At 46.7% G+C, this 17,459-nt stretch overlaps 1 protein-coding gene across 2 annotated transcripts in view; it reads right to left on the bottom strand.

Annotated features, from left to right (window-relative positions):
• The window catches only part of CREB3L2 (cAMP responsive element binding protein 3 like 2), an 82,155-nt gene that overhangs the window by 25,450 nt on the left and 39,246 nt on the right, over window positions 1–17,459 (bottom strand). The window contains exons 2-6 of one of the 2 annotated variants that reach the window (XM_060279940.1): window positions 16,104–16,320; window positions 5,729–5,883; window positions 3,875–3,962; window positions 1,953–2,134; window positions 95–241 (exon numbers count right to left, since the gene is read on the bottom strand). In XM_060279940.1, the coding sequence (XP_060135923.1) occupies window positions 95–241; window positions 1,953–2,134; window positions 3,875–3,962; window positions 5,729–5,883; window positions 16,104–16,320 (789 nt within the window). Of the gene's footprint in view, window positions 1–94; window positions 242–1,952; window positions 2,135–3,874; window positions 3,963–5,710; window positions 5,884–16,103; window positions 16,321–17,459 lie in introns of both variants that reach the window. The other variant, XM_035126616.2, reaches the window with a different exon arrangement.

The following is a 17,459-nucleotide window of genomic DNA, read 5'->3' as shown; positions in this document are numbered from 1 at the left end:
CACCAGGAGCATCTCCCTCCAACATCCCTCCCCCGACAAAAAAATCCCCAGCACCCCTCAATATAAGCCCAAGTTGTTTAATAGCAACTCATACCTTGTTTTTTATCTTCCTGCGGATCTTCTTCAGTGCTTTTTCTTCCGCTTTTGTTAGGGGAAGTTTGGTAGGGATAGGGTACCCTTCTGCGATCAGGGTCCTCTTCTCCTCCTCTGTCAAGATCAGGGGACCTGTGCCCTGCAATTTCTACAGCAAACACAAAGACAATAGATTAGAGCGAGGGGGGAGGATGAGGAAAATAAGGTTCTTAAATATCGACAGGAACTGCATTCTCAGATCAAAGGCGTCTGTCACAATTGTATTCGTAACAGTGAACTCCAGTGCTGGCAATATGCATGCAAGAGCTCCCAGAAAACACCGAAATGGGGATCTATTTTCCAAAGGTGTGTTGCTCTAAAGGCTGCTGCTCTAAAACATCCATTTTGCTACTTGTAATATACTAAGCAGAGCCTTGGAAGCCACCTGTTGCAGGTGCTGAAATGTGGGGTCTCCTGCACCATTGTCAACTGGACTAGATTATCTTTGAGGTTTCTTTCCAACTCTGTACATAATAATAATATTATGGACCCACTGGAAACTGGAAACCACTGGGCTTGCTTTGCTGGTTGTCCTTCCAGCTCTTTGGGTTCCACAGATCCCTCTACTGTTTAGGAGAGATTCTGCTGTTGCGTTCATCATCAACTGCCCAGCCTCTGGAACAGGCTCTTTCCCATGCCAACATATCCAGGACTGACGGCTTAGTCAGAACTGCATCCACAAACCCTGTTTTTCTTTCCATCTATCCTATACACTCACCTTCCAGGTAATGTTGCTGAACTCATAACTCCCACCACTTCTGACCGCTGGCCACACAGGTTGGGGTTGGTAGGAGTTGGGAGTCCAAAAACATGTGGAAGGAAACGTTTTCAATCCCTCAATTCAGGTGTGCTGAAGTTTCATTTCTGAACAGAAGTACTGTACCCAAATGCAAAGACTGTCTTAAATAAGGGAAGGGCAGGAGCTCAGTTGAAGAGTATCTCATTTACATACACGAGGTCCCCATTTCAATCCCCTGTGTCTTCAGCTAGGGGCTGGGAATTTTTCCTGCCTGGGATCCTGGAGGGCTGCTGCAAGTCAGCCAGTGCAGATCAGAGTCTCCCAAACTTGGGTCTCCAAGTTTTTGCAGAACTCCTATCATCCCTGGCTCACAGGGTCATGGATGATGGGAATTGTAGTCCAAAAGCAAGCTGGGGAGCCAAGTTTGGGAAACCCTGGTGTAGACAACACTAAGCTGTAAAGACCAATGGCCTGACTTGGTATAAGGCAAGCAGAGAGACCAATTGAGCTGCAGAGCCACAATTTTCTTTGCAGATAAGAAGCCCATTTTCACCTTTCTGCAGCAAGTCAGATGCATAGCTGCCAAGTCTCCCGTATTCCCTGGGAAACCCCCGTTTTTCCAGCTGTTCCCAGCCAAAAAAACAGATTTTTTTTGTTTTTCCCCGGTTTATTCTGGTGCGATGGCCATTTTGGAACTGGGCGGAGCATGCTCAGAAGCGACTTTTGATGCTGCTCCGCCCAGTTCCAAAATGGCGGCAGCGCTACTTCCGGTCTGCTACTTCTGGTCCGATCCCTTATTTTTCTGGCAGGAACTAGGCAGGTATGGTCAGATGTCGATTTCCAGGCCCAATTTTTCATGTGCTAGTGGTCACTTGGTGCCGGGACTTTTGCACCCTCCAGTGATACCTGGTGTCAATTAGAGAACTAGCCTTAATCTGCTAAAACAAACCAACCTTGTTCTTGGAACAGGAGGAATTTTGAATGAGATTCCCATTGTAATATGCAGTCAGAGTGATGACAGTAAAATATAGCGAATCAAACACATGGCATTCATTAAGAGAGAGAGAGAACTGTCCCCTACATGTGGTGCCGTTAAGAGAGGGGAATTGGTGAGCGCGGAAGCCGTGTGCGAGGTCACTTTAGCCGTGGCTTGTAACTGTTTGGGACTTGACGGTGGGAGGGACCTGGTTGGGCTCTGGCCGCCCTCTGAGTCACTTCCGTGGCTGCTGGGAGGGGTTGGAGGCATGTGCAGAGTGTCCATTGCTGCAAGAGACAGAAGGTGGGGAAAGGAGCAAGGGAGAGAAACAGAAAGTGTGTCTTAGAGCTTTAGAAAAAATGGTGGACCAGCTCTGATGCAACCTTCTCAAACTGATAAGACAAAGAAGAAGAAGAAGCAAGCCTTGTGCCCCCCCTCTATTCCCTCCCATGCTTGGCTTGTTAAATCACAGTTCCCATGGCATCAGAACCAGGAAGTTAGGACTAAAGCACAGCTTACAAATTAAGATCAGAGCCTAGGCCAAAAGCTTTGCTTCAACCACGGTTTGCAGGTTTGCAGGTCACAGGAAACGGCAGTTTTAACAAAGCACAGTATCTTTCTTCAAGTCAGGCCAATGAGGAAACTGGAGGCTGCTATGTCTAAGATCAGTATATCTTTGTTGGCATCCAGGGGTGAAGTCAAGCCACTCTGTTAGCAGCACTGAAGTGACCTCTCTGGGGCACAAGCCAGAACAGTGTATATGGAGGTCCTGGGCTGCCCAGATGACAGGACAGGACAGGACAGGACCTCCCTCTTGGCCTCGCTGATGTGGTCCCAAAGAAAGTAGAGCAATACATTTGGCACCAGCTTGGCTGAAGGAGTTGCCAGAAGGAGGCGTACAAGGCACCATCCAACCGTCTTAGAATCTCCACTCCAGATTTGTGCAGGATTTACTCCTTAGCCTTTTCTTCTCCTGCGGATATTCCACAAGGCAGCGGAGGTTTAGGCTCAGAGTTTTTCTCCTCCTAGATGGGCTACCTTCCCAAGTTGACGAGCCCCATACAGCCCTAGATTCTGCATTATTTTAAAACAAACAAACCAATAAAGCTGCCATGAGAACTCTTCATTCCTCCTGCAGCAGATAACACACGGCACTTAACAAAAAAAAAACCAACCCAAAGTATTTTAAAAACTCAAAATTATAGTTTATGGGGCTGATATCTATCCAGTACCCCAGGAATGGGGGAGCCTGGTTGGGGCTGATGTGGGGGAGTGCATGTTTCCCCACTCCTGCTGTGGATAAATATCACACACAACAACACACAACAGGTTTCAAGGGCTGGCACTGTCAAGTTCCCCAGAAAGGGGGCTCCTGGCTCTTTTCTTGCTGCCTCCTTAGGTGTGTTCTTTATGTAGGTGAGCAGTGGCAGGAGGAGGAAGAGGAGCAACGTGTTCCACTTGCTGCGCACTCTCCTGCTATGCAAACTGGGCCCAAAGAGGGAGAGAGCAGGTGAAATGGCAGTGGGGGACAGTGACATGGAGCAGGTCAGGGGGGGAGCACTGCAAGCTTCTTGTCAACAGCACCCCAAAACCTAGAGACAGCACTGTTCCTTGCCAACCACAGCTTAAGTCCCTAGGACAGTGTTCCCCAACCTGGCGCCTTGACTGCAACACCCATCAACCCCAGCCAGTTGGGGAGAGCTTATCTATACCATGATAGTGTCTTTCCAGCTGTGGCTTCCCAATGCACGCACCTGAATGGTAAGTTATAAAGCAAACACATTTCTTTGCACAGGGATGGGAGATGTATGGTTGCTGGACTCCAGCAACATCTGTAGGGCCATAGGTTCTCTTTTAGATGAAGCAGGGTTTCCCAAACTTGGGTTTCCAGCTGTTTTGGGACTACAGTTCCCATCATCCCTGACCACTGGAATGATAGGAGTTGTAGTCCAACAGCAGCTGAGGGCCCAAGCCTCTTCTCCCTTGCTGCCCATCATGTGGAGAGAAATCAGTGGTACAAAACAAACCTTCCTTGGAAGAAAGGTTCAGGAACTGGTCCACTTCATGCGGCTCCAGTTTGATCTCTGGAAAAGCTTTGTGACTCAGCGGCTTGGTCTAGAAAGACAAAAGGGTTGAAAGAGACATCAGATTTTCGGGAGAGAGCCTTCTTTCCAGTTTCATCATTTGCTAATCCAGACAAGCAAGATAATCACCATAGAACGAGGCAGCCGTGCATCCCATTTTGCAGAAAACAGACCTTTAAAGTCTTTAAAGGGGAGCAGCAGGAGCCTGGAGGTTGAATCAGGAAAGCAGGCTGAGCATTCACGCAGCCCGCCTGGTTAGAGTCTTCCTCACCGTGGAGAGACGGATTGGGTTTCTACTTAAATTATAGCAATACTTTTTCAATTTGCCTCTGCAAAATATATACATATCCGTGCGTGCAAATAATATGCAAGTCCACACCCTCTTATGTTGCAGTGCATTTCTACTTGCCTAAATGGTCAACCAACCATGGAAAGGACTGTGGCAGGCATGTACCAGTTGCTGGGGCATCTCTGTAAAGCCTGCCTGCCTTGGGGGTGGGGCTGCCCCAGTGGCGTTACTACCAAAGGGGCAATACCTAAGGGCACTGTCCTTTTGGAGGTGGCCCCCTTGTGCTAAACTTATGGTTTTAATGGGGATAGGGTTTTTAACTTGGGGGTACTGTTCAATGGGGGAGGGGTTAATTTGTATTTTGCATTTCTATTTTTTGTTTCCTAAGGCTGATTAATATTCTACAGCTTTTAAATGTGTTTGTGTATGTGGTGGTATTGTTTTGTTGTTTTTAATTACTTACTGGTGCTTTCACTTTGTACAGTGGTACCTTGTTTTGAGCCCGGAATCCGTTGCAACAAAGCGCTACTCTGCACATGCGCAAAGCGCGATTTAGCACTTCTGCACATGTGCGAGTGGCAAACCCGGAAGTTACTTGTTCCGGTACTTCTGGGTTTGCTATGGACGTCCGCCAAAATGGATGCTGGATGGGGCAGACGTATACAGAGGTACCACTGTATTTTTTTATCCTGCTAACCACACTGAGATCTCGTGATGAAGGGTAGTATATAAATCTAATAGATAATGAATACAGTCATACCTCATGTTACGTCTGCTTTATGATATGTCTTTTCAGGATACGGACGCGCCGAAACCAGAAGTCCCGGAACGGGTTACTTCCAGGTTCGGTGCGCGCGCATGCGCAGAAGCACTAAATCTGCATGCGCAGAAGCACCGAATTGCATCACGTGTGTGTGCAGACACGGAGCTTCAGGATGCGGTCTTTTCATGTTGCGAACGGGCCTCCGGAACGGATCCCGATTGCAACCAGAGGTACCACTGTAATACTTCTCTGACCAGCTTGGATGAAAGTATAGACAGAAATCTTCAGATGCCGAAGAGCCCTTGTGGCGACTCCCTTCTGCAAGGATGCAGAACTTGGCAAGGGCAGTGTCATACTCTATGAAACCAAGTCTCTCCCCCCCCCACCCCAATTCAGCAAAGCAAGGCAACCGTTTGTATAGAAAAGTGAACCACTGCCTAAAACGAACAGGTCTCCACTTCTGAATGCTCCGATTTCCCCCCCTAATCGTTTATATCCCACCTTCACTTTGAGGCTCTCAAGGTGGTACATAGGGTTCACCCCCTCCCCATTTTATTCTGACAACAACCCTGCGAGGTAGGGGCGAGAGAGATGACTGGACCAGTGGGGATTTGAACCCAGGTCTCCCGGGCCCTGGTCCAACACTACATTGCACCTCATTAGCCAACGACACCATCCATGTCAAGCCAGTTAAGCCATCATGAAAGGAAGTAACCCCAAACAGTACCATGCCATCGTCTTGCACCTGAGGCTCTTCAACCTCCAGACTCGCGGGACTGGATGTGGCGGTGAGGCTGACCGAGGGAGTAAGGCCTGGTGCGTCTCCCGTGGTAGGCTCTGTCTTGATGGTTGCTGAAGACAACTCTGAGCCCAGACACCAGTCGTCATTTTCCAAGTCAGCTGGAAAAGGGATTGTGGGGTGGGGGGGAGGAGAGAGAGAGAAAAGGCACAGGCATATATTAAGAACCAGCCGGAACCAGCAGACTTTCGCAGAAATGAAAGGGGAGAAAGACGCTCACAAAAGCAAACCCCAGCCAAGGACAGGAAGCCTGGAGAGAAAGCATTTAACTCATTAAGCAAAGCCTTTCTACCCTCCCTTTCCAGGCTATTACTTCATAGGGAAACCTGGGGCTTTAAACGGTAGCCTAAGCATAGCCCTGGGGTGAAGGTGGATTGGCGGAGGACAGAAAAATGAGGTAATTACTGAACGCTGCAAGCAGAAGCCGCAAACAAGACTAAACAAGCCATTAGACAAAGCAGCCGGGGGTCCGCACAAGAGCACACACGTGCCAACAGAACCCGGCTGCCGGCTGCCGCTGGCATTGTGCCCTCTTTGAACCACCTCCCAAGATCTGAGCAGGAACCCCTTCCAAAAGGCAAGGCCCGCTTTGCTCCCTGGAAACTGAGGTCCTCACACCAATGGAGTTTAACACATCACTGATCCCTGGGATAATGCCAGGTTGGGAAACCTGTGGCATTCTGGAGGTCGTTGGAATACAGTGCCCACCAGACCCACCCAGAGTGGACAACCATCGGGAATGACGGGAGTTGTAGCCCGGCAACATCTGGGAAGGCAGCAACCTCCTCAGCCACCATAGATTCTCTGAACTCAATGTATTCTGGAAGCCTTTCCGTCTATCAAGGTGAACAGCCACCGGAACCCTGATCCCACATGGCTTTTTTGCCCAAACATATGACCCAGAAGCTGCATCGGAGGCAGTATACATGGTTCTGCTCTTCAGCAGAAATGAGATACGCAGAAGATCTCGGCTCAGGGAGATACTTATTGCAGCAGAATGCAATTACCACGCACTTTGGCCATGAAGGCAGAAGAAGAGTGGAAATCAAGAGCAAAGAGCCCTGCGGCCTGCTCCTCCGGGGGCCTTCAAAATGAGCAGCAACGAGAAAGGAAGGAGGGAGGGAGGGACTGTGTCGGCCTGATGCTAGTAATTACTTTGTGGTGTAATCTTAACCTCCCCTGCTGGCAAGGGAAGGTGTAATTTGAATAACGATAGGCCAGGCCAAAAAGATTACGAGCAAAAATAAATATGTATACATCCTGTAATTAGACACTTCAAAACAGTAATCCAAGCTCTGCCAAGAAGAATAACCGTATAATGAATGGTAACCATAATTTTTATATATAGAATCTATGCTCAAGCAAACACACACACACAAACTCCTCTGAAGAGCCGATCGTACTGTGCATCAAACCCATGGCATATGTTACGCTCTTTAATATGCTAGCTATCTTTCCTTTGATATATGCATGTTGTTCCTCCATACGTCCTTTCAAAGAGGGCTTCCAGATTCCTAAGTATGAAGTCCGTATCTTGCAATGCTGTACCTTTAGTTTTCCAAAGGAAAAGCAGTCTCTAATGCCCTCCAATGCAATAGAAATCAATTGTGTGCAAATTAGTTGAGAAAAGAACACCCTATTACCACGTAAGCAGCAACAGGCAGCAGGTGTTTAATTCTATATTCAATAAACGTGGTGCTCCAGGACTCCATGTAAGAGCCTTGCTCATCCTTGGAGGTTTATGTGCAAGACAGAGGATGCAAGAAACGTTTATTCTTTCCTGTAACTTCCTTCCCCTCCCCTCATGCATACCGCAAAAGGAGCCCTGCCCACAAGAGGCAGGTTAAGCGGCAACTGTTCCTTTGCCCAGGATATGTGCTCATGACGCTTTGCTAAAGAGTTGGCTTACATCGGCAACACGGACCATTAATATTCCTGCATTGCAGGGTGGACTAGACCCTTAGGAGCACCTTCCACCTCTATGATTCAATGATTCCAATAAATCTGAGCTCAACAGCTCTTCAGGGTCTTAGGCACAGGTCTACAGTGCAAGGTGGGCTTCTTGGGCAGATGTTTCCTGGTCTAAACAGATCAAAACCGGGGGGGGGGGGGAGTCCACTCCTTTCTCCTGTACAAGCCCTGCTTAAATGAGAGCTATGCAATAATCCTGCTTTAACTGCTTATGAAGAAAAGGGGCCTGATGGATTCCCCTCCCCCAATTTGAAGTTATGGGCAATGATGCTGTTTAGGTCCTCTGCCTTCAGCAGCATCATGTATTGGACCATCTCTGACTCACCTGAGTTCCTTTCAACCGCAGATGTTGATATATTAAAAACATGCACCTTGCACACTCAAGCAATGCATACCATCCAATGAGGAGATCCGTCCTGCACAATGTCAGAACCGGGCTTGAGTGTGTTGGCACCTACCCTTTGGAACGTCTTCCCATTACATCCCTTGCCACACACAGCCTTTGTTGTGTTTTGGTGCCTGTCGGAGATTTTTCATTTTCAGCAAAAAGCCTTCCAAGATGAGACTTTTATCCCCGTTAGCATCTGAACCTGCTTGGAATTGCTTTTATATATGCAATAGTTTTTTGTTTTTATATAGGCAGCTGCTTTTATTGTATTGTGATATTGCTTCAAGAGGCTTCACAGGAAGCTATCCGTAAATGAAATTAATAATAATACAGTGATACCTCGCAAGACGAATGCCTCGCGCAACGAAAAACTCGCAAGGCGAAAGCATCTTGCGATGTTTTTGGCGCTTCGCAAGACAAAGTTTTCTATGGCCGCGCTTCGCAAGACAAAGATTTTCGGCGGTTTTCTTGGTTTTTTTGCCGCGGCAAACCGCACTTCGCAAGACGAAAATCTCGCTAGACGAAGCGACTCGTGGAATGAATTACTTTCGTCTTGCGAGGCACCACTGTATTACTGTGCCGGTTCAGTGTTTGAGGCCTCCCTGTGCCACACCATGCAGCGTCTTCACACAACATGCCAAAGCAGACAAAAATCCCTTTGTGCTGCTTCTGCCCATGCTAGCCTCGCCCCTCTGTTCTGCCAGGTGAGAGGCTGCATTCATCTATAAATAGTTTCTTTGAGCGGTTGGTCCAGAGGCAGGGGTTTCCCACCCACACACCCACTCCCTTCCTTCTGCTCCAGCTACCACCACAGATAATGAAAGACAAGCTGCTGGCTGGCTCCTGACAAAGGCAGCACTGTGCAGCAACCAAACGCTGGAAACTTATTCCAGAGAGGCAGCGTGGAATGATTAAACGGAGAGGGGAAGGAAGGTGGAGCTCAAGTGCATGGGTGAAATGATCACTTTTAAAAGGAAAGAATCACCAAGTCAATTGACAAGACCAAGGCTCCATTTGTGCCAGAGTTCGGTCTCAGAACCTGTTTTCCCCATAGCGGAGCTGCTTCTTTGAACATGCAAAAATAAAATGAAACTTTTGAAAACAAGTTTTTTTAAAAAAATTGAAGCGATTAAGACATTTAAAAACTGTCTGAAACTATTTTTTTTAAAAAAACCAACCACAGTCGCATACCCTTAAAGTTACTAATTTCAAGGTTGCCGTGGTCTATATATCAATGCTTGCATGTGTTTCTCTCTTTTCCTGGTAAAAATAAGATGATGGTACTCATATCTAGACCAAAGTGCTGTGGGTGCCAGCACAAAATGGCTGCCACAGGCAACAAAGAGAGACACCAGGGAGTATAGTCACACAAAAAAGCACTTGAGTTTAGAGGCTGACCTGAACTTGGTAAAAGGTAAAAGACCCTTGGGTTGGGTTGCGGGTTAAACCACAGTGCTTGTGGCTTGCTGATCAGAAGGTCGGCGGTTCGAATCCCTGCGACAGGGTGAGCTCCCGTTGCTTGGTCCCAGCTCCTGCCAACCTAGCAGTTCGAAAGCACGTCAAAGTGCAAGTAGATAAATAGGTACCGCTACAGCGGAAAGGTAAACAGCGTTTCCGTGTACTGCTCTGGTTCGCCAGAAGTGGCTTAGTCATGCTGGCCACATGACCTGGAAGCTGTACACCGGCACCCCCGGCCAATAACGTGAGATGAGCGCCACAACCCCAGAGTCGGTCACAACTGGACCTAATGGTCAGGGGTCCATTTACCTTTACCTTTTAAATGACTCTTGGACAATTAAGTCCAGTCAAAGGCTTTCAGGCTGAGGGAGCTGGCGTTTGTCCACAGACAGCTTTGTGGGTCACTTCTGGGGCAACGGAACACTGTGATGGAAACCAGAGCAGCGGATGGAAACACCGTTTACCTTCCCACCGGAGCGGTACCTATTTATCTACTTGCACTTTTTGGCGTGCTTTCAAACTGCTAGGTTGGCAGGAGCTGGGAGAGAACAACAGGAGCTCACCCCGTCGCAGGGATTCAAACCGCCGACCTTCTGGTTGGCGAAGCCCAAGAGACTCAGTGGTTGAGACCACAGCGCCACCCACGTCCCTGGTGAACTTGGTACAACTGAACAGCACACGTACACAGACAGACATCAATCAATTTAGTATTTTAAGTGCCAGTATCAAGGACAGATTTATTTCAAGGCAAGCTGGGTCAGGCCTAGAACTATGCTGTGGATAGGTTTGATGAAGTAAGTAAGTAAGGCCCTTGCAGACAAAAATAGATTGATATCTGGTCTGCCATCAGTTTGGCTCGAGAGTGGTCAAGGGCGATAATCTGAACCATGGGCCAGCTCTAGGACAGAGAAAGCTACCTTATACTAAGTTAGACCTTGGGTCCATCTAACTCAGCGTTATCTACCCTGTTTCTCATATTTTAAGACATACCCATAATATAAGCCGTATGTGTAGCTGGCAGAAGGTATGGGAGGTGTCAGAGATTGAACCACATACTTTTTGGGTGCAATGCATGTGGCTCCCCCACTGAACGACATCCCTCTCCCCAGTGAACTAATTTGAAGCTGTACAATTAGAATGACCTACTCCGACCTACTAGGGGACGCGGGTGGCGCTGTGGGTTAAACCACAGAGCCTAGGGCTTGCCAATCAGAAGGTGGCGGTTCGAATCCCCGCAACGGGGTGAGCTCCTGTTACTCGGTCCCAGCTCATGCCAACCTAGCAGTTCGAAAGCACGTCAAAGTGCAAGTAGATAATAGGTACCGCTACAGCGGGAAGGTAAATGGTTCGCCAGAAGCGCCTTTGTCATGCTAGCCACATGACCTGGAAGCTGTACGCCGGCTCCCTCAGCCAAATCTATGCATTGTTTTTTGAACTATGGGTTTCCCAATTCAGCTAGCATGCTGGAAAATGTTGTTGTTGTTGTTGTTTTTAAAGTCAATGAAATTTAAAAACAGGTTTATGGCCCATCTGGAAGGCCAACAAAACAAAGTTTTTAACTGACTTTCGAAAAGCTAAACTATAACCAGAAATTAAAGTAATCAAAACAATTTAGCATAGAGTGCAACAATCTGATTAAAATAGTGATCTGTTTAAAAGCCTGGGAAAATAAAAATGTTGCTGCCTGATGCCAACATTTTTTGATGCCAGCCACAGACATTTAAAAAACAAACAACCCCAGGCTATTTTAATACATTATTAGTTTCATCAATCTGTAATATATGTCAACTTAAAACAAAAAAGCAAAAACAGCTGGCCCACAAGCCAGGGCCACTTCAAAACATTAATAATTCTGAGAAACCAAATCCCCAGGTACAATGCACAAAGCGCATAGCATCATTTATGAATGACACGTGTTCATAAAATGCCCACAAGTGGCATTTGTCATGGATGCTTTAGCTGAGATTCCTGCATTGCTGGGGGTTGGACTAGATGACCCTTGGGGGTCCCTTCAAACTCATGCATTCCTCCATCTAAAAAAAAAGTGCATACCCTTGAGGGCAAAATGCAATCTCATATTGGTGCATCTTGGGGGGGGGCGTGTTCCTGATGACAAAGGTGTGACCATTATTTATTTAAAGCATTCTAACTTCTCTATGGGCGGAAAAAATCAAATGGGACTCTGTTGCCATAGGAACCAGATTCAATTTTCAATTATACTTTTTTTTTAAGGGAACCTTTCGCCCTTTAGACAGAACTGAATCCACATGGGGAAGAGGAAAATTATGAGGTGGATTCTGGGGGTGAGTGGGGGGGGGGGCATTTGCAAGCCACTTCTTAAGCTCTTATGCACCTCCATTCTCTGCAGGAGTCCTTATGTAGGCATCATCCTTTGGAACAGTAAAGTAAGTGTTTGATGAGTCACCAGATGTATGACTCATCACAAGACCTTTTTTTTTTTAGGTGGGGGGAGGAAAGGATGCTGGGAATGCCTGCTTCAGACTCCCAGAAGAAAGCCACACAGAAATGGTAACCGATGACTGCATAATTAAAAGCACACCAAGTTAAAAGGCAACTATATAAAGTGAACCAGAAATTACTCCGGGTCTGCACGATAAATGTTATTCTGTTTAAGGAAGGTAACATCAAGTTCATTATATATCCGCCTTCCCTAAAATGCTGTTTCCAATGTCCAGGTGCTGTTGTTGTAACGCACTCCTGACCTTAGGGTGAAGGGCAATCAATCATTAATAGTAACAATTTAGTCAAAAAGATAGCACACACCCCCACTCGACTTCCAAGGTACGACTGTACAGACTTTTGAAGGTAAAGGGACCCCTGACCATCAGGTCCAGTCGTGTCTGACTCTGGGGTTGTGGCGCTCATCTCGCTTTATTGGCCGAGGGAGCTGGCGTTTGTCCGCAGACAGCTTCTGGGTCATGTGGCCAGCATGACTAAGCTGCTTTTGGCAAACCAGAGCAGCACACGGAAACTCTGTTTACCTTCCCGCTGGAGTGGTACATATTTATCTACTTGCACTTTGACATGCTTTTGAACTGCCCTAAATTAGAAGTGGGGAACCTGAGGTCCTCCAGCTCTGGTTGGACGACAACTCCCATCATCCCTGACCATTGGGCTTTCCTGGTTGGGGTTGATGGGAGCCAGAAGCTGGACACAGCCCAGAGGTTTCGCATTCATGACCTGAACAGTAAGGGGACTAGAATCATAGAATCATAGAGTTGGAAGAGACCACAAGGGCCATCCAGTCCAACCCCCTGCCAAGCAGGAAACACCATCAAAGCATTCCTGACATATGGCTGTCAAGCCTCCACTTAAAGACCTCCAAAGAAGGAGACTCCACCACACTCCTTGGCAGCAAATTCCACTGTCGAACAGCTCTTACTGTCAGGAAGTTCTTCCTAATGTTTAGGTGGAATCTTCTCTCTTGTAGTTTGAATCCATTGCTCCGTGTCCGCTTCTCTGGAGCAGCAGAAAACAACCTTTCACCCTCCTCTATATGACATCCTTTTATATATTTGAACATGGCTATCACATCACACCTTAACCTTCTCTTCTCCAGGCTAAACATACCCAGCTCCCTAAGTCGTTCCTCATAAGGCATCATTTCCAGGCCTTTGACCATTTTGGTTGCCCTCTTCTGGACATGTTCCAGCTTGTCAGTATCCTTCTTGAACTGTGGTGCCCAGAACTGGACACAGTACTCCAGGTGAGGTCTGACCAGAGCAGAATACAGTGGTACTATTACTTCCCTTGATCTAGATCAGGCATCCCCAAACTTCGGCCCTCCAGATGTTTTGGACTACAATTCCCATCATCTCTGACCACTGGTCATGTTAGCTAGGGATCATGGGAGTTGTAGGCCAAAACATCTGGAGGGCCGCAGCTTGGGGATGCCTGATCTAGATGCTATACTCCTATTGATACAGCCCAGAATTGCATTGAATTTTTTAGCTGCTGCATCACACGGTTGACTCATGTCAAGTTTGTGGTCTACCAAGACTCCTAGATCCTTTTCACATGTACTGCTCTCAAGGCTAATACGTCTGAAGAAGATCCTCATTCTACCTCACACAATCCTGCCTGTCTGCTACATTCAACATTGACCCCACCAGTTTCACATGCTAGACTGGCTGGGGCCCAAGACAGGGTCTCATCTATTGCATAGGTCTGGCCATCATCTCCTCTCACCACCTCCAGCCTTGCCATCCAAGTAATCGTCTCCTAAACTTAAGAAGCCTCCTTGCGAGTATTTCCTTGACAGAAAGATGCTGCAGGCCCTTATCATGCCAGCTTCCATTGTCTTGATCTTTGTCTAGAGGAGTGGATTTGGGTGATAGCAAGTTGCAAGGGCGCCCTCTGCACAAGATTTAGAAAGATACTCACTCCTGATAACCCCCCCCCCCCAATCCCTCTCTTCATAACTCACAGGGCACCACAGCTACCATTTGGGTAGGTCGCTGAGCTATTGCCCTTTCATTGCAGCCTATCAGTAAGTGGTTATGAGGACACTTAATAAATAATGATGATGATGATGATTTATTATTTATACCCCGCCCATCTGGCTGGGTTTCTTGCTCTAGCTCTGAGTGCTGGAACCCACGCTATGCCACTGAGACGTATGAGAACCTTTTCAAATGAGACAGCTAGAGCTGTATGTGATATTCAAGACATGGCTGCCTGAAAGAGGTATATAAAAAGAATTATGATAGTTGCAGTTTGCACCCTTCAATGTTCAGGCTTAATTTTCACGTCACTTAAAAGAATCCTTATGTTAGAAATGTGTTGGATATAGATATTGCATGTACTTGATCATTCAAGAAACAAAATGCAACTCGTGAATTACCACTTGGAATTTTGGCAAGCATGATAGCTGACAGTTACTGTTATATAAAGCTGCTCTGAGATGGTTTTTAGCAGCACATATGGCTGGTTTTCACACTTGTATACTAATTCACAGGAGTTGACAAGGGCCACAGAACTGCAGGAGACCGCCTGCAAATTCTGTTCAGCCTCCTTTCCTGCAATATTTCATATTCCTCCCTATCTAGCTCATCCCTTCCCATCTTCCTTTTTAATTTTTGACTCTCAAAATGCACCTGAGCAGACTCCATTGCAGTATCTTTTCAGATACTTGCATCTTAAAAACGAACTTGCATCTTAACTTCATTGAGTTTGAATTTGCACACCTTCGCTCTGCCTTATTTTGCAAGTCACCTTTCAGAGAAGACTGGGGCACCTATATAGCAAACAGGCACAGAGAGAAAGAGCAGATCCATCTTTTAAAAAAATGCAAATATAGGTCTGCTCACCAATTCAATATGCATTCAGTGAGCCTTCCCTAACCTAGTTCCCCTCCAGATGTTTTGAACTACCAATCTCATCAGCCACAGTCAGCACAGCACAGTTGTCCAAGGCAACTGGGGGGGTTGGGGAAGGCTGGGTTAAACCATATTCTAGGATAGGAAACATGAATCTCCTCTGTGAAAAATCATTTGGCAGTAGGACAGAAAAACCGTATTTGCAGGGACTCATGCAGAGACAAAAGAGCCACCTAGCCTAACATTCTAGTCTCCAAAACGAACAATTCTAGAAGTTTCTCAGCTCTACCATCAACCTCCTTCACCCTACTTCTTTGAGCAGGGAGAAGTTCTGGGATCACAGTGCTTACCTGGGTTTAGTTTCCTTTGGAAGGAAGTCAGAGCAGGTTTCTTGGCAAGTCCTGCTACAGGAATGCTCACTCTTGGAACACAAAGAATTATACCCAAACCTTGTTACACAAGTGGCTGGTTTAGATATCTCAACAGCCAGAGTTCACTCACTCCCTTACGTGTTTTGCTGGTTAATGGCAGACATTTCCGGCAGAAAGCATGGAGGGAAAGAGAGAAAGCGGAAAATCAGAAAGCAGGAGAGCTCTGACATTTCCCTTTTTTTGGCTTTTGCAAATTGGCTGCAGAAGTTTCAGGCAGAAAGCATGGGTGGAAAATGTCCCCTTAGGAAATAATGGAAACCATCATGCAATGATGTGAAAGTTTGCCTAACAAACAATTTCCTGGGAGCACATTGTGCTTGAAAAGAGGGACCTGTGTGTATTTGAACTTATTTACAAATATACAGGTTGAGAAAAGGTGGAAGTAGAGCGTAAACACTCCAGTTGATAACCAACTCCACATCAGATCTCCAGAGAGGCAGCCAGCACCTCAAAACGATTACTTACAAAGGCCAAACTCCGTTCTCTTGGTCAGTCTCACTTGAAAACAACCAACTCAAATGGAAGATTCTATTATTAGCCTTGGCACAGAGACACCTAGAGTACACCATATCTTAGGGAGGCAGGGAGAGGAGCCCCCTTTCAGGTGTTTCCTAGCCATTCAGAAAATTCAAAGAAGATCATCTGAAAAATCAGCTCCCTTGGAAACATAACCACTAGAATATCCCAGGCTGTAAAAACTCTTTTGTGGAGTCCCAAAACTCATTAACTCCTACCTTCATTGAAGTTATCATCGGCTGAAATGTGGGTTAGCGGGGACTGTGGCCGCGAGTCACCGCAAAGAGAGTAGCTGTGCTCTGCTTGGATGAGGGGAGCGGGAGAAGCAGGTGACAGCTCCACTTCCATTATCTCATCTTTGTCGGACAGAAAGGGGTCGTTCAAGAGCTGCCCCAAAACGTCCTGGGAAAACTCATCGAGGAGTTCAGTGAAGTGCTGCGAGAGAGAAAGGGGGGACAAGAATACTGAGGATGTCCTTTCACTGCGACATAAAGGCATTCACCAAAACAACAAACACTGGCAAACAAATAAAGTGATAAGCATCAAAGTCTTTTGACCATTTGGGGCCCTACAGTCGTTCAGCGCCAAATCCTGGGCAGCAATTTCATTTGTGGTTCTTGGAGGGTTTGCATCCTAACAACAGTCATCCATCAGTGTTAGAGTCATTCATTTAGGGTTATCATACATATGCAGGACCTGTTGGTGCAAATACAAGCAGGGCAACCAATGAGCACATTAGCATCAGGAGACATTGCTAAATGGGGACGATCCAGGATACACCCCCTGCATTTCAGTGAACACCTTTTACAGTGTCCCAGAGAGGGAAAACATCCAACTAAAACGAGGAAACAAGCTAGCTAGATGCAAGTTATTTAAAAAAACCATTTCAGGCTGCAAACACACCAGACATTGAAAGCATGCGACTTCTACCAAAGACTCCTGGGAACTGTAGTTTGTTAATGATGCTGGGCATTTTGGTTCTGCAAGGGTCGAACTACCATTCCCACGGTTTACTGGAGGAGGCCATGGGCTTTCATTTACCCTGGCAAATTGCAGCAGTTTCCAGCTTGACCGTCATTGAGGCACTAAGCAAACTCCAGTGTCAGTTTGATGCCCCAGTATGAAGGTCTTGGTGACCTCAAGCCAGAGTTTAAAGTCCAGGTCACTCTGAATTGAAACTGCCAACTCCAACAATCCTAACGTAGTTGTACCAAAGGAAAAAGAACGCAACCTGTAATTGGGGAAAGGAGTGGCGGAAAGAAGAACCAGGGACCTAGGAAAATAAAGGAAATGTGAATCCTGCCAGCCAAATAAATGCACGCTGGGGGTTACACTGCACCAGACATGTACCAGTTCAATGCGCACAGAAAAGCACAGATGATGTCCCTCGTAAAGTGGGAGCGTTTTCTTTTATTTAAGTCATTATCAGGTTTTGCCACCCACATGCCCAACCCCGCTGATGTGCTGAAGCTTATACCCTGTTTCTCATATTTTAAGACATACCCATAAAATAAGCCATAGCAGGATTTTTAAGCATTCAAGGAATATAAGCCATACCCCGAAAATAAGACATA

This window comes from Zootoca vivipara, chromosome 10 (assembly GCF_963506605.1).
Source record: "Zootoca vivipara chromosome 10, rZooViv1.1, whole genome shotgun sequence".
In the NCBI taxonomy this organism is placed as follows: domain Eukaryota; kingdom Metazoa; phylum Chordata; class Lepidosauria; order Squamata; family Lacertidae; genus Zootoca; species Zootoca vivipara.
Note: the sequence above shows the minus strand (reverse complement) of the source record. Positions and strands in the feature narration are given on the sequence as shown.